Below are 24,850 nucleotides of genomic sequence, written 5' to 3'. Positions count from 1 at the left end.
ATCTAAAAATTTGATTATACAATTCATCTTTATATAAAAAGTAGCAAAGACTGAAAAGTACCAAACAACAGGCATTAACGAAAGCATTTCATTTGTGATGCTTTTCTTACTCTGCAAGCAAGCCAAAAATTCAGCTAACTTTTTAAACATAATCCACTAGAATCTAAAAGGCAATTGTTGTCTGGCTGAAAAGTGACCCTTGGCTACCTAGCGGAACCATCGGGGGTACCCAAGTGGCACCCCATACCGATCGGATCAAAATTTCTAGGGTCAGGTCTCAGGCATCACTAATTCAAAAATGTACAGCCAAGGCTGAGAAACAATGCAAGTTAAAACCAGGCGCTTCCATCTCAAATGCAGGAGTGTTAGGTGAAAGGCACTGGCTGGCATAGGTGGGCAAGATTTAAAAAGAAATCAGACTTCCCACTACTTACACTTTCTTCCTGCACAGAGAAACATCCAAAAGTCACTTTCCAAGAAAATACACTGTTTACAAGAATGTGAGCCTTAAGAATGTGCATAATAACCAGCCAAGGCAAAGACACTAAAAAAGGTCCTTCTCTGTGCTGTGCACAATTCAAAGGCAAGCACTTAGTTTGCTAACCTCCTGGTGACAAGCGCCTATCACAAGGTTTTACTTTCTCCTGCAGCAACACTCAACAGCCTTTCTTTGTTTCATCAAGAGATTCTGACAGGCAGAGTTACAGCTTCTTAAAACATAACTAACAATTTGAGCCACTAATGCAAACCCAAACCAAACCAGCAACCCCATGTAAATTATAGTTCATGAAGATTTGACAATTTTTATATCATTTTATATGAAGTCTGGAGAGAAGAAATAACTCCAAATTCTCCTGATTAAAATATTCATTACTCTTGACTAAGATTTCACCAACATTTGATCTCAACTAGTAATCAACTTCCATTTGGCCTTGAATTTTGTCAATTCCTCACTTTATGAGGCACAGAGAAGCAGCCCTCCCCTTTTAAAGAAAGGGGGAAAAAAGTAAAACCAACACCTTTCTGGGATCTCAAGGATAATTTAGTCCACTCAACCAATGGGTGGATGATCTGCATACAAAATTAAACATATACAGAAAATTTCCACATAAATATAACATATTATATGCATGATCGAATTGCTAATAAAGTATTTTTTTTCCAGAACTTCAACTGGAAAGATAAACAAGCTCCTGGGAACTTGTCATTATGACTTACTGTTTATCTTGTCTCCCTTTTTTGGAAAGCAAGCCACTGTTTTGTTTTTCTGAAAGATTTCAGAAGCCAGGCATGCCCTATCCCAACATGTGCCTGTCCAAAACTTCCTCTAGCAAATGCTGATTAAAAACTAACAAGTCACTGGAACAGATAATCTCCACAAAAACCCTGGCTTCATGACTCTAGGTTCCCAGCATCTGAAGATCTGCCTTCTAGTCTCCTTACACATCCTCCTCTTGCTCCTCACTCAAACACAGGCCACCCAAGGACTTCTTACTTCTCAGCAGGGAAGGGGAACTCAGCACTGCTGGATTACCGAACATGAGGGGCTGGCTCAAAGGGTTCACCATTTCAGAGTCTGAATCGCTAGATTCAGTCCCACTGCTGGTGGAGCCCTCGGTCATTTGTGCCAGGTAGTCCACCGTGCCACTGGCACACACAGACTGCACGACGGGGACCTTGGACATGGGACCCATGAGAGGTGTCCCATTAGCCAGTATTCTACCTTCTGAACCAGCCGGGCTGGCCAGTTCACCCTTTTCATGGCCATCAAGTCTATCCATTGCCTCTGGGGTTGATGCTACCTGGCTAAGGATGAGTGGATCTGTCTCTGACTTATTATATCTACTGGGAAGATTTCGTAAGTATGGCCTTTGTGAGATGGGGGACCAATTTTCACAACGAGGACTCCAGCCTGGGAGAGTATCTTCTCCCACATTTCTCTCTCTAGGGTCGTGTCCATTTTCAGAAACATAGCCTTGAGACCCAGTCCTGTCCCAACTCATATTTGGACTTGAACTTCTGCTGTTGGGAGACAGTGGAGCGGCCAGGGGACTGTGACTGCCCGAGCCCCTGAACATCTCATCTATCAGAGAGCTGTGCCTTAGTCTGGGGCTCCCGCTTATATCAAAGGTTATGTCTGCTGAATCGTCATCAAGGAATTCTCTGGAAGGAGGCCGGGAGGATCTCACAGAGTGAGGGGAAGCCCTGCACCTAGCTTCTATTTGCCTCTCTTCCCTGGAGAGCAGATAAACACCACTGGTCAAATCACCCTCATAGTTGTCATTTGTTTGGGACCGTGACTGGGACGCTTGTTCCCTGAGAAGATCATATTCACTATCTACATCACTGCAGTCAATGAAAGGAATGGAAGTGCTGCTGCCTCTAGCAGCCCTGGATGCTGGACCTGTGCTTGGCTGCGGGGGCTGAGGTTTACTCTGCTGGGTTCTATCCTTAACGACCTCCTCCTCTTCCTCTGCGGTCGCCTTGACAGCTCCATCTGCCTTCTTGTTACCCACTGGGCTCTTCGGCAGAGCAGGGCTTTGGTGCGGCCCACACTCTTCGGCAGAAACTTTCAGTTCCTTTCCTTGCTGGCAGCTCTGGCCACCGGGGGAGTCAGCACCTTCTCCAAGTGTAAGGCTGGCACTCTGCTGAGCCTGGGCAGGGTGAGGGCGAGAAAAGGATGAGGGAATTGAAGAGAAAAGGGAGACTGTTACACCAGAGCTGGAAAAAAGGAGACATGTCAGAGTGTAATTTAGTAACATCTGCTTAAGCTTCGAGGGGATAAAGGATTGCCACACGAAGGCTACTCTCCGCAGTGCTAGAACAAAGCGCTGACGAGAAGCGGGCACTCCTGAGTGCATTTGGTCAGTATCCAGAAAGATCTTTCAGGGTGTGGAAGCTGACAATGCGGGGTCCCCAGCAGCACAAGTTGGGCAGTGCCTCTGCTTCCTAGGACCCACAGTCTTGGATTGGGTTTCCAAAGTGTCTGCAGAGCCAGAGAGCCCCTCTTGGCCACAGGGGCTTCCCAAGGAAGTGCGGGCAGGGAGAGGAAGAAACGGGTGCCAGACCCCCAAAGGCAAGGTGACACAGAATTCAGACAAATGACAAAAAATGTCTTTGTTTCTACTTCTAAGGCTAAGATGAACAGGTGAAGGACTCCTTTTGGATTCACACAATGAAATCTCCCTCATGTTCTTTCTCAACAAAGTTCTTATTCTCCTGCAGAGAAAACTCTGAAAACCCATCCAGAGACCAACTCCAGGGAAAATGAGCTCCTGCCACCCTCAGAGCAAGAGCGATAATGTCTCTTGTTGCCAACTATGGTCGCTGCCCTGTAACACGAGCCCTGGGAACTCACCACTCGGCCCTGTGCCAGAGAAAGGCTCTGACCCTGGCACCAAAGGGGAGCTACACCCAACAGTTGCAAAGCAGGTCGCGATCTCTTCAGATGAGCGTGCCCATTCGCTGGAGGATGGGCCCTGCTCTGCTGAATCCCCTGGACGGTGCCCACCCCTCAGCTGAGTTCAGGCCAACAGAGCAAGTTTCTCCAGGGAGAGGATGGGAAGTTGGCTAAAAAAGGACACACTCCAGGGCCACTGAGCCCAGGCTGTGGGGTGCACAGTGCACACAGAGCCTGTGTCTGCTCAGAGTCAGGGCACACAACTAGACTCTCCTCTATAAAAACACCCCCACAGGTCAAGGATGAAGACCCTGAAAGCATACTGTGAAACAAAGAACTCGGTGGAGGCAGTCTGGTGAAAAACAGTACTATAGCAGTATATCACCATTACTGACTTGTTTTGGCACTTCTGAATTCGGCTCTGTAGGCTGCATAGCAAGGCTTCTGATGGAATGAATCTTGCTGTGTTTCCTTGGAGAAATCACATAAGCAGCTAAAGTTAGGTTTGTTTGTTTGTTTGTTTGTTTGTTTAAATAAAAAATAACAGCATTAGGCACTTCCTTAATAATAAAGGTACCCAAAATAGTTGTATAAATGCTCCATGGAAACAGACCCAGTCATCCTTCCCAGAATTCTTGTAGGGTCTAGGGGTTACTTAAACCCTGAAAATGTTCTCAGCAATCCCCTGCTGCCATCTGAGAGGTACAGCTGGTTAGGAGCCCAGCCAGAAAGCACTGTCTACTTGTGGGAGAAGTCACTGGGAGGGAGAAGTCGGGGAGTGCAACATGTGCTCTAAATTGCAAGCTATGGTCTAACAATATGAAATCAGTTCCTGTATTTTGAGTAATGATTTTCTAGACCGATTTTATAACAGGCAATTACCACTAATCAGCTACCTCTTTCAGCAGTTAAGTTCAGAGAAGGCTCACCCTATGAATGAATTTACAGACTTATAGACTCAACAGTAGAAGGAACTGGCATTAATGCCACTAACGCCTCTCCTTATCTTTTCCTCCCTTGGTCTATCTGTCCCCTCTTCCTCAGTGAACAAGCATTAGAAACTCTTCAGGTACTCAAATGAATGAAACTGCACACATATAGAAAAATTAAATTCCAGCGTACATCCAGCTTTTCTTCAAAATACTCTAAGTTAACACAGAAAAGCTCTGGAGCACCCGCATTCTGAGTCAGAGAGAGAACTCAAAAGATTAACTGTGGATTGTCCAAGAAAATTATGGGGTTTGCAAAGCACCTTCTGAACATTCCATTTCTGGAGACAGGGAGACAGAAACAACTCCAGACCTGCATTAGGAGAAGCACACAAGGATGGTCACAGCAGCAGGTGTGTTTCATCAAAAGCAAAATAAAAGCACCAAACCTGAATGTTTATCAACAGGGAATCAGATAATACCATAAAATCAGGGTAGGGTTTAAAAAGCAAGATGCAGAATTATGTACAATGTGATCCATTCGCACGCAAAAAAGCATGCCCCCAGCGCGATTCTACATATTCTTGCTGGATGCATGAAGATGTGCAATAGAAGTAACACAGATTTGGCAGTTGGTGCCTCTGGGGAGGGAAGAAGGCTTTTGGTTGGGGGAAAGGGGATTAGCCATATCTGTAACAATAGCTACGATAAGGAAAAAACCCTCCAGAATCCAATATATTAAAATGTTAACAGTTATTGCTTAGGAGCATGGCTATTTGCTGCATTCTCTGTACTTTGTTAAAATTTTTAAACATATTACAATGAAAAAAAAAATTTTTTTTTTTTAAACATGCACTAAACAGTTCTTGGCTCACCAATACTCACTCCTTTACCCTCTGATCTTAGTCCCTCTGGGTTCTCTACTTGTCCCCTCTCTGGGAGGCAGAACAATGCTTAAGGGAGCAGGCTGACCAGGGGCCACCTACCAGCTCTGAGGCCTAAGCTAGTTACTCAACTTCTTTGATCTGCAGTGTCTGCATCTTTAAAAAGGAAATAAAATAGCATGGACCTCACAGAGCTGGTGCGAAGACTCTATGAGTTAATATATACAAAGAACTTGGAACAGTGCCTGGCACACAATAAGAGCTATAAGCATTTGCTACCAAACAGCAATAATAAACCCTCTTTCTCTTCGTCTAAACTTTAAAAAGTTTATGAAAATACTTTCACTTCAAATCCCAAAATATTTAAGGACTCACAGATGAGTAAGTTTTTACAGTGCTTTATTGCCACTATAATCTCCTGTTCCTCTTCCCTGCCTGCCCTCTGCTGGCTTCCTCTTCATCCTCACTTGGTGCTCTCAGCCCATTCTTGCCTCATCTCACCCTTGAGTAAATGCTCCTGGGCCCACAGTGCTCCTGTCTAAGATGGAACTGGCCCGGGGTGACTGTGAAGCAGTAATTCTCTGACTCGCTGGGCCTGGGTGGAGAGATATTTAGCAGCAATGGCACTGTTACCTGGAGAGAATGACGCTTCTCATATCAGAAGTAGTATCGAAGTTTCTCTTACCTTTCAAACTGCACTTTCTTATGTCCTCCTTCTTTAACGTAGTCGAGAACCTGCTTCTGAGTCCGACCGCTAAAATGAAGACCACGAGAGGGAAGGGGAGAAGATACCAAGGCGTTCTCGTTTAAACACAAAACACTCCATCGTCTTTAATTCCCCTCCTTCCATAACTGGAAGGTATGTGGGTTTGCTCAGCTAGCCAGGAATAAAAGCAGTCCTGAAAGAAACTGTTTCCGTGTCCATTCTGTCTCCTGATATTTCCCTTATAAGCAACAAAATGTTCAATTAACTGAACTACTTAATAATTCTGTGTTTGGTTATTAAGCAACCATCTCGAGAGTCTGTATGCTTTGGGAAGGAAGGGATAATTTTGTTCACGGTATATACCCAATGGCTAGCAGAGTATCTGACATGCAGTAGACACTCAAATATTTGCTGAAAGAATGAGTGAAAAGGGGACCCGATGATGGGCAAGTCTACACAGCATTCCATGAAGTTACACCAAATGGTAACAAGACATTTGGCTCCTACAGAAAAAGTAAGTCCTTTCTGAACTAGAGAGTTCTGTTAGGAGCTTACTGGGGCCAGGAAGACTGGCCATGCCTAACTGCCGTTCAAATGGAGCACAGTAAGCGTCTGCCAGGAGCCCGCTGGGATGATTCCAGCAAACAGCCCATCAGCTTCCAGAGGCTGACTTTCACCTCATCTCCTTACTGTAGAGCACAGCAGCTGTGACAGGTAGTAGCAAAAGTTAAGTCTTGGAGAAAATGTTCACATGGCAAACGGAGAGACGTGAAGTAGAATCCTTACCTGAACCGAAACGATGACCCTCGACTAAAGAGAACAGGCTTTGGCTTTGGTTTGGGTTCTTCAAAAAGTCTAAAAAAGGCATGATGTTCAACACAGATTTTCCAGAAGGACTTGCAAAAATCCCGACTGGCCATCAGGAATTCCAAGGTATCCTGGTATGAGCTCTAAAATGAAAAACACCATTTTTATTTTTTTCCCATGACCCACAGACACTGGGTTGAAAAATGAGAAAAGGGACAGAAAACAAATTTGTCCAATAGAATTTCAATTGTGTATTTTATTATAGCATGACCATAAATTCACATATTTAGTAAGATATAGTTATTCATAATGATGAAATGTGGTCATTATTCAACCATTTTCTTGCCCACAGAATTCCTTACAGGAACGAACAGAAAATAGGGGTACTCAGAAGTCAGAATATTTCTTTTGACGGAATTCATAGACAATTCTGTTTATTTGGCTTATAGTTCCTTCTTCAAGAAAAAAAATCCAAGTACTGAAATTCTTTTTTGTCTCCTTAAAATAACTGAAACAAATTCTTTTTTTTCTGTTTTCGCCCTCATGGTTCAGGCCAACTTTAAATATTTTCTCTCAAAAAGCATACGGTTCAGGCCTCCAGGTGGCCTCAGGGACAACAGAGGAACTGAACATTTTTTTCTGGAGCACAAAAGCATCACTCAACGCTGAAAAATTCATGTCCTTTGATTCTGGAAAGGGGATATGGTAATTTTCTGCTCCCACACTGAATGCTCCCAACTGAAGTGGCCATATTATATAAACAAAAGTTACCACAGTCCTTAACATGCTCTGCGGTTCCAACTCTTTGGGGGACCTTACAGTTCTGGGCAAGTTGTGCTGTAATTCTTTATTGGTAAGTCAGCTTTTTGCGAATGTGAAACGTATTTTCCCATAGAAAACAACTTATGACAGGTGTCTGCTTCTGAGGTCAGGCCATAAAACCCTATTTATTCTATAGTGTAGCTAAACTATAAGCCTAGGCTCCCATTTATCATCTTTATTTCCATGAGAAAAAAACACTCCAAGTTTTGCCTGAGGACACCAGCAATACATCATCTATCTCCTCCATTCCCACTTCCAGCAGGCAAAGAAGATGCTGTTCTCTCCTCTCTGACTCAGTCCCAGTGTAAGCGACATCTGGAGGTTCTGTGGGAAGTGGACTTGGTTAGGTCACGAGAATGCACTGTCAGAGGTCTGGGGACAACAGCAGGGATGCGAGAGTTGGGGACTGCTGTAGTGTGAGAAGGGATATGCCTGGAATACGGCAGAATGCTGAATAGGGTCTCGAGGTGGCCCAGAGACTGGAGATACAGCAACTGCACAGCTTAGGTCATTTGTTGGGAGGGGGCTGCCCGTGTTTGCTAGGGAAGTGACCTTCTCCCCAGGAACACACCTGTGCCACCTATCCTTCATCCTCTGTCTACCGAGAGTAGAAGCTGTGTTTGGACTGCTTTAAATTTGGCATGGACCAAGCGTTTGGATCCATCTCTCTGCGCAGACACTCAGGCACGTGAAGACCTGCTGGCCACAGTTTCAGCAGGTCTTCCCTCTTTCCTGGGACCTACTTACATTAGAATCTGGGCGGAGCTTGATGAGAAAGCGCTTCCTCTTGAAGCTCAGCTTCCGCACCTTCGCCCAGTTGAAGGCATTGATTTTTGTGAAACCCTGAGGAGAAAAATATCAGCCAGTGAGCCAGGAAACGCATAATAAGCAACATGGGAGTTGGTGCGCTTTGCTTATGTGGAGCTGCAAGGGGGCTGATGTTCAATGGCTCGGTAAGAATGTCTTTTGCTGGAGAATTCACAAGATCTTTGGCTGTGGGATGATGCCTGTTCAATTCCTGGATCATTATTTCTCACTAATTACATGATTTGGTATTCTAACTAAGTCTGCCTCCAGGGAGAAAGAGCTGGCGAAGAAAACGATAAAGAGAAAGATAAATAAAAAATAAAAACCATGACAACCACCGAAATAATTAACAATCTCTTACAGCATGCCAGGCACTGGCCTAAGGACTTACAGACCCTATCAGACCTTACATAAAAACCCAGCTAGTTGGCTTTCTTATCTTCGTTTCACAGATGTGGAAACTGTAGCATGGATATATTTTAATTTGGCCAAAATCACACAGTGAACGTGGCAGAATGAGATTCCCAAGCACGTGCCTTTATCAGCAGCTGTTCGCGTCCACAGAAGTGACATCACAGATTAGCAATCACCCATTTGTCCACACTGGTCTGGCTTCGGTGCCTACCCAGCTTCTGACAGCACAAGCAGGACTGGGGAGGGAAGGTCTCACCTTCTCAGCGTCTTCTAGGCCAGAGAACGGTCTCTGGAAAGGACTCACACAATCTTATCTTTGATAGCCAGGTGAGACGTGGTAGAGAAACAGTGGGGAGTTGCCAGATATCAGCTCCCATCTGTCATCTCAACTGAAAATAGAATTCCTTGAGCCCATCTGAACACTAGGACCATTTATTTAAATTGGTAAGAATGAAGCAATTAGGCACTGACAAGAAGATTAATTCCAAGATAGTCTTTGTACTTGATTGAATTACTGAGCAAGTCTCAATATTTAGATTGTATCAAACACAATCAAAGCAAATTAATTCAATTGGGAGCCACTTCTTTCCCCCCTCTGTGGTTTTCAGAAATGTTTAAAGGTTTTGTTTTGATTTTTGGTAGTACTGAAAACTACTCTTGGTTTGTTGTCGTTTTTCTCTGCAAGGACTCCTAGATTATTTCTGCAGGTCAAAAACTGTTGAGGGATTCACTTCCTTACATACCATGCTACTTTCAACAAGTCATTCCCTACTATCCCATATGGAAACCCAACTTGAACTCCTCTCTTGGGACGTGGCTATGTGATAATTCGTGTCTGTCATGAACATCCAATGCAAGAGCAGAGAATCACGGGCTATTTTGGTAAAATAATGGGGAAATGTAATCAAACCTCACAGAACTCAAAAAAGTTTTAGGTCATACACATTTATATCGTCAAAACTGGGTAAAATATGACCCTATTTCATGAGAAAGGTAGATGCTTTCTCCACATCCGTTTGAAATCAAAGCACAGATTACCCACTTTTGTTTAAAAGAACAGTCTTGAGAAAATTTTGGGGAGTGGTGATTACATTGTCTTGATTTTACTGATGGTTCCACAGGATATACATACATAAGAACTCATCAAAAGGCACACTTTAGGTATGTGCATTTTATTACATGTCAATAATATGTCAATGAAGTTATAAAGGAAAAGAGAACCATCAATCAATAAACCAGTATAACAGCAGTGTGATTAAGAGAGCACATATTTCTGAGTAAAAAAAATCATTAAGTAACAGGTAGGATCCAAGTGCAGTGTATGTTTTGCTGTAAAATTACTGCAGTACATGGACATGGCTTTGATAAATTTATGAAACCGCTGTATCTTCTAAGGGCATACTACGCTTTTAAGTAAATCTGAAATCAGAAATAAGCTTAGGAAAAATCCCAATTAGGTTAAAAAAACTCAAATTACATTAAAAAAATAAAGATCACATGAATATCAGGCACAAGTGTGAAAAAGGTTATTTTGGGGTCTAAAATCTTGATCCCGTTACACATGTTCTAAGCATAGGTTCATGAAGAGATACAGATTTCTGTGATCCTACAAAGTGAATAAATCAAACAAATCTATAATTGTGGATTCCTCAACCAGAGCAAGGGCAAATGAAACAGAATCTGGAAGTTGAATGCCTAGAAGGAAACAGAAGTCCTGAGATGAAGGTAGTTTTTCTCTGTTCATCTAAAAATATATCAGAGGTCTTAGCTTGGACCACCCAACATGGAATCAGCTGAAGGACGAACTCTTCTCTCTCCATCACCCAGGGAACTGAGCTGTGTCTTAAAGGCTCTTACCTGAAACACTAGAATTCCTGTGTTCGCAACAGCCAGGTTGATCTTAGTACCTTCCCTGTCCTTAGCCGGGTGCAACCGGATCCCATACATCTCCAGCCTACGGGCAATCTCCAGGAGATGGAAATCCGATTCTGCTGGTGTTTGTCCACTGACGAAACAAAATTAAAGAAAAAGGCCAGGAGATTTGAATTCCCTGTGTCTATTAATTTGAGATTAAGCAGCTTCTCTTGGGAAATAAAAAGGCATTTCATCACAAATAATGGGGCTACCCGATCAGATGACACCTAACCTCCCATTCACTGTAACCCCAAGTCGAGCATTTAGAACAAAAACTCTATTGCTTGTGTAATATAAAACCCTAAAAGTCTATTTCAAACTTGGCCAATATTTTTGAATCTCAAAGAGTTTCCTTTAAGGTCATATAAAAGCAAAACACCATTGTGTTAAAACAAGTTTTTAGTCACTTACAATAAAACTAAACTTGTAAGCAAAGTTTGAGGCACCACTCTTTCATACTATCGCCAGGACTCATGTGCCTGCCTTAAAAAAAAGACAAAAAAAAAAAAAGAAAAAAAGAAGGGGGGGCTGAGAATCCTTTGAAAGTGTTTTACTGATCAAAACAAAAAACCAAAGTAGAGATGGTACAAAGGTTCTAGATTTTCACAATATTCTTACTCTGTCCCTACTTTACCTCATTCCTTTCCCAATTTCTTGTTAATTGGTCTTATACCCTCCCTTTTATTCCAAAGCATTGGGTGTCCTAAAACTCCAGCACTACCTCTGGCCTCACAGTAAGGCAAGCAAGGGGCCTGGAGCTCTGGTTTGAGTGGGTAACCTGCATTTCTGACAGTCCAGAGTGAGTAACAACAGCCCCGTGAGCCTCTGTGCTCTTCGCCCTTGCCCTTTGCATAGTTCTTCCCAGTAGCTGCTGTGTATGTATACACGGTAGTCTGTGTGTGTGTGTGTGCCCATGCATGTCGGAAGGAGAGAGAAACAGCTCAATGGAAACAGAGGAAGCAATGAATAAGACTTACATGTGGTTATGGTGAAATTCCACAATTTTGTCTTCTAGAGCATCTTGCTGAGGTATGTACTTATTTTTTGCTAAGTGCTCTCTGTCCGATGCTTCATCAAAATCCCCAATCTCGGCTACAAAGAGAGAGAGAAAAGAAAAACCAGCCACGGATGATTAATACTCCACAATCTGTTATATGCCCAGTGGATATTCTCCAGCTAGTAAATCGGAAGCTAGCTGACAACATAAGGCGATCCCAGCTGGTAGGTATCATAAGAGATAGACGTCAGAAAGAAGATGTGGATGCGAGGACATATTTAACAATTGTGCCAATGTAAGATAATTGTTTCCACTCTTTCTCATCTCTAACGGTTGGAAGTAAAACTTCGGAATCATCCATCCTTAGACATTCAAGTTCCTGGTTTGTTCTTTCCTCCCCACCCAAAGAGGGGTCACTTCTGTTCTAGGCAGTAATTCTACACATGTGGTTTATGACCCATGACTTCCAAATAAGCCCCCAAATTTCAAAACTTTATGAAATCCACTTCTGAAACTCTTAGATTATTGTAAATCCCAAACACTTTATCATGTAGAGAAAAGAGTATTATAAATAGGTGTAAATATACATAATCTAATTTGGGTAAAAACTTAACATTTATTAAATTTCTTGTAGTCCTGTTGTTAGAAGTGACTGGTCAGACAAATTCTTATAAATTTTTCACTTACAAGAAATAGGATGTTTATTTTTCCCATGTAACCTCAACATAGTCCCCAAATTGCTAGAATCTGGAACTTTAAAGGACAGAACTTTAAAATAATAACTGTACCTTGACAACAACAGCTCCAGCTCAGTTTACACCAGATTAATACCTCTGGGACAGCATGCTTTTTCCTTTGTACCATATAGTCTGTATAACAAGCTTAATACAAAGTAGCCTAATGAGCAGAGCCTAGATGTTGTGACCTACCTTTCATGTGAAGCAACTTCTCACACTTTAGCCAATGGCCCTCCAGTAACCCTGTAGGATATGGCCTATACGCTGCCGTAAGTCTCACCCACTGAGAATATTTGCTCTGCACAAAACAGTGCCAACTCACCTGGCATCAGCTGGGCCACTGTAAAAATTAATCAACTCACTTCCTGATGCTGTGACAGACCAACAACACTGTTGTTTCCTAAATGACTTTTCTGGACGAATTTCCCCCTCCCTAAATAGGGTAAAATTGCTATCCTCCATCACAGAAAACAGCACAGAGTGGGGGGACCGCTCTGTCCATATTGCCATCCTCCCTGGTTGCTTCAATGATGGCAGCACTGACTTTTCTGCAATTCCTTTTATCTGGCCTCAGGAAAGTATAGTGCATTCACATTATTCACAGTAATCATGTTCTATGAATTAGCAAATACTAAACTATTGTTCCTAGGGGAAATACAGGGTCATGTGAGACTCTTGAAATAACGTTTTTGTCAACTGACCTTGTTTTATGTGTGTTTCTGTTAAAAGACATCATATCTTATACATGTTGTTGATTCGTTAACATTGAACTCATGCCTGAACAATGCTTATTTAACACACACATTTATTTTCTCCATAAGACATATCACAGCCTTCTCGTACTTAGGAACGCTAGGCAGCAATTCAACACTACACTTGGGGACCATTTTAAACAGAAAATCACAAATAAAAAGCACAACAATGCGCACAGTGTGGCACTAAATAGACCACAAAAAAGCACGCTTGTTTATAACATGAGAGCTGAAACAAGAAGGCAGAGCATCGCTCTATTCAACCTCGGGCAGGAATGTGTGCGTGGGGAGACTCAAATTTTTCACCGTCTTGTGTATGTCTGCAAATGACATGAAAACACTACAAGTATTGATTAGGGGGTTATAAATTTTATAGAGTAGGTGAATTTGCAAATACAGAATCTGAATAATGAAGACTGACTGCATGTGGGGGACTCAACTAAATCCTAAATTTCTTGTGAATTTTAAGTTTGGGCTTCTTAACTCACACGAATTTTATAACACACTCCATAATTCAATATAATAAAAGAGTTAAGAATTATAGCTTTTCCTTTGGCATCAGGGTCAATACACCTCATTGTTTTGTTTTGTTTTTTTTTTCCTAAGTCATTTGCCTTTCATGGCCCACCTAAAATGCATTGGACATATATAACTATGAAATTCATTTTCACCCCACATGTTCTCTTCTTTGAATATGTAAACAGGCTTTTCCTTATGTTTGGAGAGTTCGAAAACTGACAAATATTCAAGACATGACAATATTTTTAAATATTTTATGCCAAGATGTTGTATTAGCTTATGCATACACTAAATTCCATAGCAGTCTAATCACAGCAAAAAAAAGAAAACGAAGCAGGACCAACAACAACCCCAAACCTGTGGTTTTACTAAGTGAAATCTCACGAGGATTTGCTTGGACAAACCTGTTTTTCTATGTATAATCTTCAGAGTGGAGACACGCACAACTTGAAAATGTAGCTCTGCAATGCCCCCAAGCTACCCAAGAAAATTAAAAGTTACAGGGGATATATTAGGCCAGTGACAGAGGATCAAATGAAAAAAAAATACAGACGATCTGAAAGACAACTCCATGAATTCAAATAAAAGGGAGAAAATTTTTGAAAAATTCAGATTGCATATACGGATACACATGAGATGAACATACAGCTCACCAGAGATAATTTTCCATCAACATTAATATAGCTTCTGCAAAAGGGAGATGAGTTGACTCCACATATCTTCTGGATAATGTAAATAATTATCCGTAATTTAAATCAACACACTATTCACGGAGGATTCTATGAAATTCTTCCTTCCATGACTGAATACATGGGATGCTTAAAAATGCAGAAACGGGGCTTTATAAATATCAGAAGATTATAAAAATATTGTGTCTCTTACCACTGTACATCAAGCAGTATGCAAATAGCAGGAATACTTTTGAATCTATCTGGAAAACTCAAGGTTCTCAGGGGATTTTGAGCCCCTTGTTGGTGTCTGGGGAAGAGGGGCCTATCAGACAGAGCACATGGAGTGCCAGTGAACCTCCACTTCCCATATGTGCAAGTGAGATTTACTATATTAATAGACTTTAAAAAGGAAGAAACATAGAAGAAGAGATGCAAGTCTAAATGGCATCAGGAATATTCGAGTAAAGTTTCTTTCCCGCTTACAGAAAAACCTAGTAGTAACTTCACATTTTATGAAGTTACTATTCCGATAAGGAAGCTTCATTTAAAAATTTCCCATTGTTTGGAAAGAGAGGGTTGCAGGTGAGTGAGGATAAAGAAAGGAGAATATGTTTCGTGAACACCTAATGTGTATGGGGTATTTATGCTATCATTTAATGTTCACGGCCTTATGAAAAGATTTTATTATTTTCATGTTCCAAAAGAAATACAGGTAGGGGGTTGTAGTGACAGACTAAGGTCAGCAATCAACTAATAGAAATTAAGTCTGCCTGAGTCAAAGCTCTCTTCTCGCTACTATCTTTATATGAAGAGGGAAGACCAAACACAGAAAAGGCAAAAATTATGTAATTTTGTGCAAACACTTCCTTATTTGTACAATAGGGATAATAACAGTACTGATCTCGTGGAGTTATGAGAATTAAATGAGTTACTGTACACAGTGCTGGAACATTATAAGGTTTGATAAGGGATACCTATTTTTTGTTTTTTTCTCATATAATTTTTTCAAACTGATAAGAAAACATCCATCTGCTAAGTCTGATGGATATTCAATAATGCCTATATACCAAAAAAAAAAAAAAAAAAAAAAGGGATAAGCATGGTCTATAGAAAGAACTTATCCATGTTAGACTAATGGAATTTGTTGACTACCAGGAGTAACACAACCTTTCAGAAATTTTGTTAACTGGGAAGTTATCTGAATGAGAGGCAGCTGGTCTACACACATAATTACTCTCCCAAAACATAATGTGTATATTCCATTTCAAGTAACTTCTGCCTTGGCCAGGAGGGAAAAAATGCTCAGTTGGGTTATCGGTAAGCCTTAGAATGAGCACAATCTAATTCGACCTCTGTCTAGACTAAGAAAGTGATAATATTTCGTTTCAAGCATCACTAAGATTCAGTCCAATTTCATGTGTTCTGAACTCTAGAGAGCAGAATACAAGAAGTGAAATCTTTGACAGTTTTATGTCTTACAGCTAATGCGCCATATTCAGTGATGAGTATTAAGCCTAAGAACAGGACAGAACATGTTTAGTCTTCTTGGCCACCATCCCTCTAAGCTTCTCCTTTGAGACAACTGAGAAATCAACAATTGTGCTCATCCTTGAAAAGGGCAGACAAACACCAGAACAAAGAATTCCTGGGTCAGTGTTTTAAAGACATGCGTATTAAATAAAATAAGGAATACTGTTTTCCACCCTTAAGCATTCAGTTAACAGCAAAAGAATATAAAGACATTATTATTGTTGTTTTTAGTGGATGTGATTTTCTGTCCAATCAATCAGATCATTGTGTTATTTCCAACATAATTCCTAAAGGAAACCAACAGAACTTACATTGTACAATGTGTGAGATCAAGAGAGCAGCGCTGGTGTCATTACACGTCAGCCTGCCTTGTGCCAGGTCCTGCTTCACCTGCAGAGCAAACAGGTACCTGCGAACACAGAGAGAGATGGTCATCATGCACGTAGAGATGGCTGACGTGCAAAGAGGGCAGGGAAGATCAGCACCTAAGTCAGTCCAGCTTCTCACCCCTGGCAACCTGTCCACCTATCAGGAACTAAGGAAAGTATATAAACCAAGGAAAAAAAGTCTGCGAGGCTGGAACGAATTCCTGGTGCCACTGTTTCGTAAATACTCACCCCTTCTTAAAGGGGCCAGGAGACGTTTGCTGTCAGCTTTTCAAACAATGAATGAAACGTTTCCTTTTCTATAGAGAGATACAGTGATAAAAACAGGAGACTATATCTTACCATCCTATATATTTTTTCAGGGTAGAGCAAACATTTTTTAGTATTTTTGACATAGATAAGTCAAATATACTAAAAAATGGCTTTATGGCTCAGGCAATAAAAATGGTTGATTATGGTTAGTAAAAGCTTTGCCAATAGAATCAGAGAGACAAGGGTGTCTTTTTTTGTGGTGTAATATTCATTTAGATACTTCTGAAAACCTTAGCTCTCAGATGTGTAAAAATCAATTTATTTTAAAATTCTTTTATGTCGTAGGCTAAAGCAAGTAAACACTTGGCGAAAAAGAGATATTTATATATCAAAGAAATGAAGTAAAAACAGTGTGATGTTAAAATTGATTTGAAAATATCAATATGAACTCATACATTTTTACAAGGATATTTACTACTTTTGCTCACTGCCTAGAAGCCGTCTCCCCTCAGAAGCAACTCTTAGCAACCAGATTCTGGCTCTCATACAATTATCCATTGGAAAGACACAGTGGTGGGTCCTTGGAGAAATGGTAGATTCCAGATGTGGGGTAGAGAAAGATATAAAGTGAGCCTGGAATATCTAGTTATGCCAGAAAGCAAGGCAGCTTTCAAAAGTAAATGCATTGTATTAAAAGAGATACATCTTGAAGGGGTATCCACTGGCCAAAGTGGCAACAACTTGATTGAGTAGCAACAAGAATGACTAAAGTGAATTAAAACACATGGAATTAATGAAAATTCAAGGGTTCATATAATACTCAGAAAAAGAGAAAACAGGAAAAACTGTATCACCAATTTGAGGAGGCTATAAAGCAATTCTTTTTTCAAAAATTGGTAACCTGAGGCAAAAAATTGGGCATGTAATCTGCATCTCCAATAGGAAGGGTTTTCAGGATATACAGACAGTCCAAGTGGATGAAGCAAAGTTTTACTTTACGAAAGAATGCCAGCTAACAACGTAGCAGCAATATGGATTAGAAGATCTTTATTCTACCACCTCTAAAGGAATTATTGACTCTGGTAAGGATTGTTAATTGGTATAAAAACCATTTAGAAAATTGGACATTTTCACAAAGTAACATGACCTTAATTCATAATGGAAAGAATGTCACCACTCTAATGATCAATCTTAGCATCATTAATGAAATAGGAAGCATACAACATCACTTATGATGGATTCTAGCCAACAATGTTTAACTTGTGTCTGTCAAGTCTTTAGAACTAATTTCTAGTTTTCAGGAAATACAGAGGATAGAGGAATAAGCAAAACAGCACCACAAGAAAGCAATCAGACAAATTCAGGAGGTAGGATATTTTGTAGTATAACTGGTCCAGTTTCTCCACTAAGATGGTACCTTGAGGAAAAAAATAAGGAGGGGCTCTGGTAGGCTAAAAGAAGTCAAAAGCACATTATGACCAGATACAATATGTGGTCCTACAGTGAATTCATTTTAGAATAAGCAGACATAAATGACGTCTGGGGGATAAATGGGGAAATTTGAATAGGGCCAGAGTATTAGATGAGATAAAAACTACATATATATGCATAGAAAAAAATCAGAAAGGATGTCAGACTGATGTGTTAACAAATTTTAATCTCTGGGCAACAGGAATACAGTATTCTTACCTGGTTGTCTTGTTTTTTACCTGTATAACCTAACTTTCTACACTGTACACTTACTACTTTTATAATAAAGAAAGGTTATTTTTTAATAATAACAAAAAAAGGGCTTTAACAAGACCAACAAGAGGTTTTCATAAGAATTAAATAATACATGGAAAGCACAGTGACTAGAATAAAAACATTCAATAAATGTTAGTAATACTTTTAATAAAAGAAAAATTAATCCCCTTTACGTCATTTAGAAAATTCCATTATTAAGAACTAAAAAACAAGGGGTAATTCTGTAACCATAAAAAAAAAAACCCAAACACTAAAAGAAAACAAAACACCCACAGATTTAACAGTTGATAACAGCTGACCTTTATCCAACTCCTTAATGTTTATTCTTGTTCTCATGTTCATTTTCTCTCTCTCTCCCTCTCTCTTCTCTCTCAAGTCAAAAGGAAGAAAAGCAGAGAATATAAAATAACTGAAACGTCAATATAAAGGTTTATACAGGAAGAGGCAGTATAAACCATCTTTCTGCATCAGGCAGTGGTTATTGTCTTTTGAACCCTACACTTTTTAAAGGCATTAAATTCTTATCTATGTGGTTAATTATAAAAATAAGTAGGAGGCTTTATATTTTAGAAGCATTACATTCTGACTATTATATCATCTGCCAGTTCAGACATGGGGTCCTGTGTTCACAGGGAAGAATTCATGGTCAGTGTCTGACAGACTGTGGTGACAGTCTCACATGGGCTGTGAAGTGGCATCGGGTTCTGAAAGCTCACACATTTAAAGGGCAGGTGCCACGCTGAAGACTGCAGGAGGAGCCTGTCACCCCTAACTATGCTGACTCTTCCTGTTCTAAGGCCCTTGTAATACGAGAAAGACATTCCTTCCTAATGACGGCTGGAAGCTGAGTGCTCTGGCTGCACTGCTATCTTCAGAGATTCAGCAACACCTTTTGTCCTAGAAACTGAATTCCAAATTCAGTTTAAATCAAATTCACAAGAGCTAAAGGCTAAGTTGTACTCAGCAGGCACTAAATAAAATTAAATCGGTAAACATGAAGAAAACACAAAGCACTCAAAAGGGAATCGATTCTCCTTGACAGAAGGGTGGACGAGAGGAGGGAGACAATGGTGAGGCTAATCAGAAGTGGGGAGGTAGGTCGGGTTAAGGGGGGGTCAAATATTTGGTGGTGGAAAGAAATTTAACTTTCAGTGGTGAACACACAATGTAATATACATATGATGTATTATCGAATTGTACATTTGAAACCTATTTGGTTTAATTAACCAATGTCGCTCCAATAATTTTAAAAAATGGGCTCTTGCTTTTGGAGACTGCAAGAGTTGCAAATCACATCAATCAGATGCCTTGCTTTATACATGTCTACTTAAATTTTTTTCACTTGGGAGGTTTGAATCTTCCTTATTCAGTGTAATGTACAAGTTCTCTGCCAGCCTAAGGACACACACCTCAGTAGGCCTTGCATAGCAGCAGGTTCCAATACGGTCTCCGCACCGATAACAACGCAGCCAAGTAGAAATTGAATTTGACTGAAGATAGGATTCCCAGAGAGAAGTGTCCCTAAACTCATCAGCACAAGAAAAGTGACCCAGAGCTCCACAATAAGAAAGCCTGGTAACTTCCTTTCTGAAGAGCCCTCTCTAAGCTTTTGAAACCTGCACCTAAGAGTCAGTGCTTTTTTCCTTCTAGACACTGTCAACAGGACAGAGGTGTACCGAAAGTGCAGTTCAATAAATAGACAGGAATTCAGCTACTTGTTTAACAGCTAAGTGCAATTTAATCTTCCTTCTATATAAATGGGAAGCTGAAAGCTATTCTCAGAGGCCCAGAGTATTAAATACGGGGCCAGAATCACTTATAGTCTGCTGAACTGGAGGCCTGTTTCTGTCTAACTTTGTCCACACATCTCTCGCCTAAGCAAGGTCCACGTAGAGCTTCTCCCAACTCTTCCCTCTCTCGCCATTTGCTATAGAAAAGTGCCTGGAATCTCAATGGTCACATCATAAATTTTTGCTTATACAGGGATCTGAGAGCGTGGGAGTCAATACATTGGATCTGGGAGGTCCCCTTCATGTTATATCTTGTGATGACAAAGTGGAAAGCGATAGTGAGCTTCTAATTTTCATACCAATTTTATTCATCCTTGAGCCAAAAGAATACTCTCTTCAGAACAGATTTTTTAAATGGCAGTTAACACTGGGAGCCAGAAAACAAAGACAACACAAACTTAAACCTGCTGCATCCAGCTGAGCTTGTGCGACATGAAGGATTTATCAGATCAGAGCAGCTGGCAACACACCAGACACACTCGCCTTGAGGGTAACGAGTTATATGGAATTTTATAACAAGGACCAGAATGGTAGAAAATTACAAACCTCTAGAAACAACGAGCTATAAAAACTGAAAAGGTGCAAAACTTACTACAAAGTACAATAGGAAGAAAAAGCGGGGGTGAGGGGAGGACTTAGGCCACCAACTTCCTAAGCAGGATAGAGGCCCAGGGAGATGCAGGAGGAAAAAGCACACTGCTGACCAACAGCTAGATTCGCCTTTAGATTTATTTCAATATTCTGAGCTTGAAGCAATGCGTGTTCCCACGACAGGAAGAGCAGCCCCAGAAACAGAGACAGTGGCCCCAGTAATGACACCCAAGAAGACTCCACCATCGTCAGCCCCTCCATCTTGAGCAGCTGTGTAGCAGCTCCAGCTGCACCTCCTCTACGCTAAGAGTCCTGGCAACCTGCACACAGTTCCCAGAAGGCTGATGGCTACTGCAGTTCCTGGCCACCTCTAACTGCTCCGTTGATTTGAGGATTGTAAATGGAGGTTAAAACCAGTGGTGACTTGTTCAGAAAACAAAAAGCCATGAGAAAAGCCTTCACCTCTCCCTGAAACTCCACTTGTATACCTAATACCCTTCTTGATGCATCCACGTGATGTCTAGTAGGTATCTCAAATGCAGCATTGTAGAATCCAACTCTTGACTTTCTACCCCTCTGTCCATTCTCATTTCAGTCATCACTAATACCATCCAGCCAGTTGCTTCAGTCAAATCTAAGCATCCCCTCTACTTCTTCCCCCAGTCTCCATCCCCAGCCCATCACCAAGACAGAGCGACCCTACCTTCAGCACATATTCCAAATGCAACCACCTTTCACCTTTGCCACTCCTACCGCCTCCTCTGCTGCCATCGTCTTGGCCTGGATGACTGCAATCACTTCCTCACTGGATTCTCTGCTGTCATCCTCCCCACAGCACCCACAAGGCAGCTCGTCTTTCAACACTACGGGCCTCTGTTCCACTCCATTGAACTTCGCCCTCAACGTTCCTGCCAAGCCAGCTCCCTTCTAGGTATCTGACATCTGCAGCTTGTTCCTGCCTTGGACATGCCTAACTGTGCCTTCAACCCGAATAGCTCTTCCTCTGAAAACGACCAACAGATCTCCGTCATTTCTTCAGAGAGGCACCCCAGACTGACCAATCTAAAGTTGTCACCCAGTCCCTTCTATCACATGATCCTACTTCATTTAACCATTTAAAGAGCACTTACAATCATTACCTGATATTCTTGTTTATTTAATTGTTTTGTCTGTTCCCATAAAAGTCAGGCTTGTCTTTTCACCACTATATTCTCAGTGCCAATGCTTGCACACAGTGTATACTTCATAAATAACTGCTAACTGAATGTCTTCATCCCTTTGATAAATGACAGTCAACCACTCAAGATATTGTGCTCTGTATCAGGGATGAGAGTATGAGACAACGTGATAGCCTTGGTCTTAAACAGCTATAGCTTGAAAGGCATGTGTGGCAAGAATTTGGCTGGTCAGACTAGTGTTCTCACAGGGTACTCTTGAAAGGAGGGTATTTTATTTTCACGTGTTCCCAATGGGCTCTGTTCTCTTTTAGAATACCACGTGTCTTGCTGCAAATTATAAAATAAGTAGCAGTAGTGATGATGATGATGATGATGATGATGATGATGATGATGATGATGATGATGGTTATTATTCATAGTGTCCCTACTGGGTTCCAGCTATTCTGTGTGTAATAATGCTTATCCTCAAAACCACCCTGGCCAAGCAAGCATTATAGTCACATTGACACAGGAGAATTAAGAGAGGTGCAGAGAGAACAAATAACTGGTCAGTCCACAGCCACCAAAGCCATGCCTGAACTGATGCTCATGCTTCTCCCACGTGGCCACAATGTCAAAGAAACTGACCACCAGTTCACGTCTACCTATCTATGGCGGACAAAGAGAAACCTGAGTTAACATCTTGGTTTCACAGAAGAGATTCACGTCCCCAAACTACCTTGTGATGGGATAGGTAAGAGGGAAAATATGACGGTAACAGGTTGTAAGTCCAGTTCACTTTGTATCATAGCCTTAAGGAAACCAGGCTTCGGGGAAAGTGTGGTACTTTCTTTCCCCCCAAGTTTGTAAGCATAACTGGGAGAGAGAGGGTTAAACTGTTAAGCACAGAGCAGATGCTGGTCAAGTAAACACTGTGAAAATGTTTAATCAATCGACTCAGAACATTAACTTTCTCTTCTCCTCAATACCCCATAGCAATAAATACTCAGCTTCCAAACCACTAACCTTGTGAGTTCCTCTTGCAGTTGTGTGTGGTCAGGTGGAAAGAATTTCACCACAAACTTAACAACAACATGCTTTGGCCCTAAGGAAGAAGAAGACGAAAAAAGCAGTAAAGCATTAATTGATTTATGTTTCAAATACAATTAAAGAAAAAGACTTTCTGGGGTATATTATATACCAAATAATGAGTCTCATTCCAAGCTGCCAAGAGTACACCTGCCAATGCCCAAGTCACCAAACAACTGGTCAAGTTCAATTACTAAATCGCACTTTTATATTGTGGGGAAACAGGTAACTATTACATTGAGGTACTAAACTTCTTCTCTGGAGACTTCAATTATACTCAGGTTTAACAGGCATGTCTCCTCAAAAATTTGTCTAATTAGCTGCTTTAATCCAAATACAGGTTTTAAATCATTTTAAAAGGAGATAATATAAATCAGGCATGTAATTTATTATTTTTAACTGTCTACAAGGTACAACTGCTAAATGTGTATCAAATGTGTATGTAGCGCCCATGTGTCAGGTCTCTCCTGAGCTCTGGAGAGAAAACATCAAGTAGATGTGGCCCTGCCCCTGCCACAGTCATCCAAAGCCTTTTAAGTGTCTTATAAACCATCTTATTGATGAGTTCAGACAAAATCAGGAAGCAGACCTGGGAGGGGGTGGGCACAAAGAGATTGTGAAGGAGATGGATAACTTTTATTTTCAGAGTTAAAACAGAACAAATAGATTATAAAATAATAATTTAGAACCTGAGTCAGTTTGTTTTTATGTATACACTACAATATAAGAGCAATCTTACAGGGTCTGCCATTTGAAATGATAGCAATGAGTTTATGTTCTAGGAAATGTAAGGCACTTTAACGAAATCCCAATTTTAATAAGTCATATAAAAGCAGAAAAATGTCTTTTTGCTCCACCTTTCACCATCATAAAAATAGATGTTGTATCATAACTTCTATGCTAACACATTCGAGTTTTGTTTTTTTTAAATGATATACAAGGCAAAGATGTCAGTGATTGACACAAAATTAGGAGGACGAAAACAAGACACAGAACGACTGAAGCCAAGAAAAGCTGGGCTTTTTAAATCACTAAAAATTAACAAAAACCTTTGCATATCAATTCTAGGTCACAAAATAACATCAGCAAACTGAAGAAGATGGAAAGGCCGTGCTATTTTCTCTCAGCAGTTTTCACAGACAGGGATTACATAAAGGTGCTCAGATCCTTAGAAAACCTGAAGTAGATGCTAGCGCTAAATAAAAATGATGGCTTTGTCACACATGGCTAGTCACAGCACATGGAGATGAAAAGGAGAACCCAGCGCTGGACCAATAGTGACAGATTCTCTTCAGTCTGCATTTGGTAACCTCCTAAGAGATTTCTTTCCACCATTAGCAGTTCCCATCACTAGTCTCTGTGGGGACAAATGCCCTCATTCTAGACTTACATACTATCTCCACTCATTAGGCCTGGGGGCTTCTCTCAGCAATGAGTACCCCCACCTGTCACTTGGTTTCTGACCAACCACCCGGTAAATGTTAAATAAACAATAGCTGTTTCATTTTCAGCATCAATAATTGCTTAATTTAAATGACAGATCAATGCCAATTTCAACTGCATAAGGGCCATACAGACACTGTGGGTGCGTTTAGTGCATCCACATGAACTGGTGTAAGTGGCCCTGTGGGGTTTTTTAATCAGACATAAAAGCGACCCCAAGAGATATTGTGTGCTTCATGCTCAGCTAAAGAAATGCAGTTTTGTTGCCATTCTCAGACACTGCCTAGTCTCTGGCTGCAGTGAGGAACTATCTGGGATGACTGTGAGAACAGAGCTTGGCTCGGAACTTTGCCTCACAGCAGAGAGGGAAGGAGGTCTAGTGTCGAGGTGCGATGAGGAGAGAGAGAAAAACCAAGTGTTCTCTTTCCTTCCTCCTCTCCTAGATCCCCCTTAATCCACCATATGGCCTACATGTAAGCCAGACTCCCTTCAGTTCTGCTTGCCATT

The 24,850-nt window shown here is 41.0% G+C and overlaps 1 protein-coding gene across 3 annotated transcripts in view; it reads right to left on the bottom strand.

Annotated features, from left to right (window-relative positions):
- The window catches only part of FARP1 (FERM, ARH/RhoGEF and pleckstrin domain protein 1), a 268,128-nt gene that overhangs the window by 53,128 nt on the left and 190,150 nt on the right, over window positions 1–24,850 (bottom strand). For all 3 annotated transcript variants that reach the window (XM_039849165.1, XM_039849167.1, XM_039849166.1), the window contains 9 exons: window positions 22,838–22,916; window positions 16,201–16,298; window positions 11,661–11,775; window positions 10,627–10,774; window positions 8,296–8,391; window positions 6,706–6,869; window positions 5,899–5,967; window positions 3,796–3,871; window positions 2,405–2,654 (listed from right to left, as the gene is read on the bottom strand). In XM_039849165.1, coding sequence (XP_039705099.1) covers window positions 2,405–2,654; window positions 3,796–3,871; window positions 5,899–5,967; window positions 6,706–6,869; window positions 8,296–8,391; window positions 10,627–10,774; window positions 11,661–11,775; window positions 16,201–16,298; window positions 22,838–22,916 — 1,095 coding nt within the window. The remainder of the gene's footprint in view (window positions 1–2,404; window positions 2,655–3,795; window positions 3,872–5,898; window positions 5,968–6,705; window positions 6,870–8,295; window positions 8,392–10,626; window positions 10,775–11,660; window positions 11,776–16,200; window positions 16,299–22,837; window positions 22,917–24,850) is intronic.

This window comes from Pteropus medius, unplaced genomic scaffold (assembly GCF_902729225.1).
Source record: "Pteropus medius unplaced genomic scaffold, Ma_sr-lr_union100, whole genome shotgun sequence".
Taxonomy (NCBI): Eukaryota; Metazoa; Chordata; class Mammalia; order Chiroptera; family Pteropodidae; genus Pteropus; species Pteropus medius.
The sequence above is the reverse complement of the archived record's forward strand: the minus strand, read 5'-3'. Positions and strand labels throughout refer to the sequence as shown.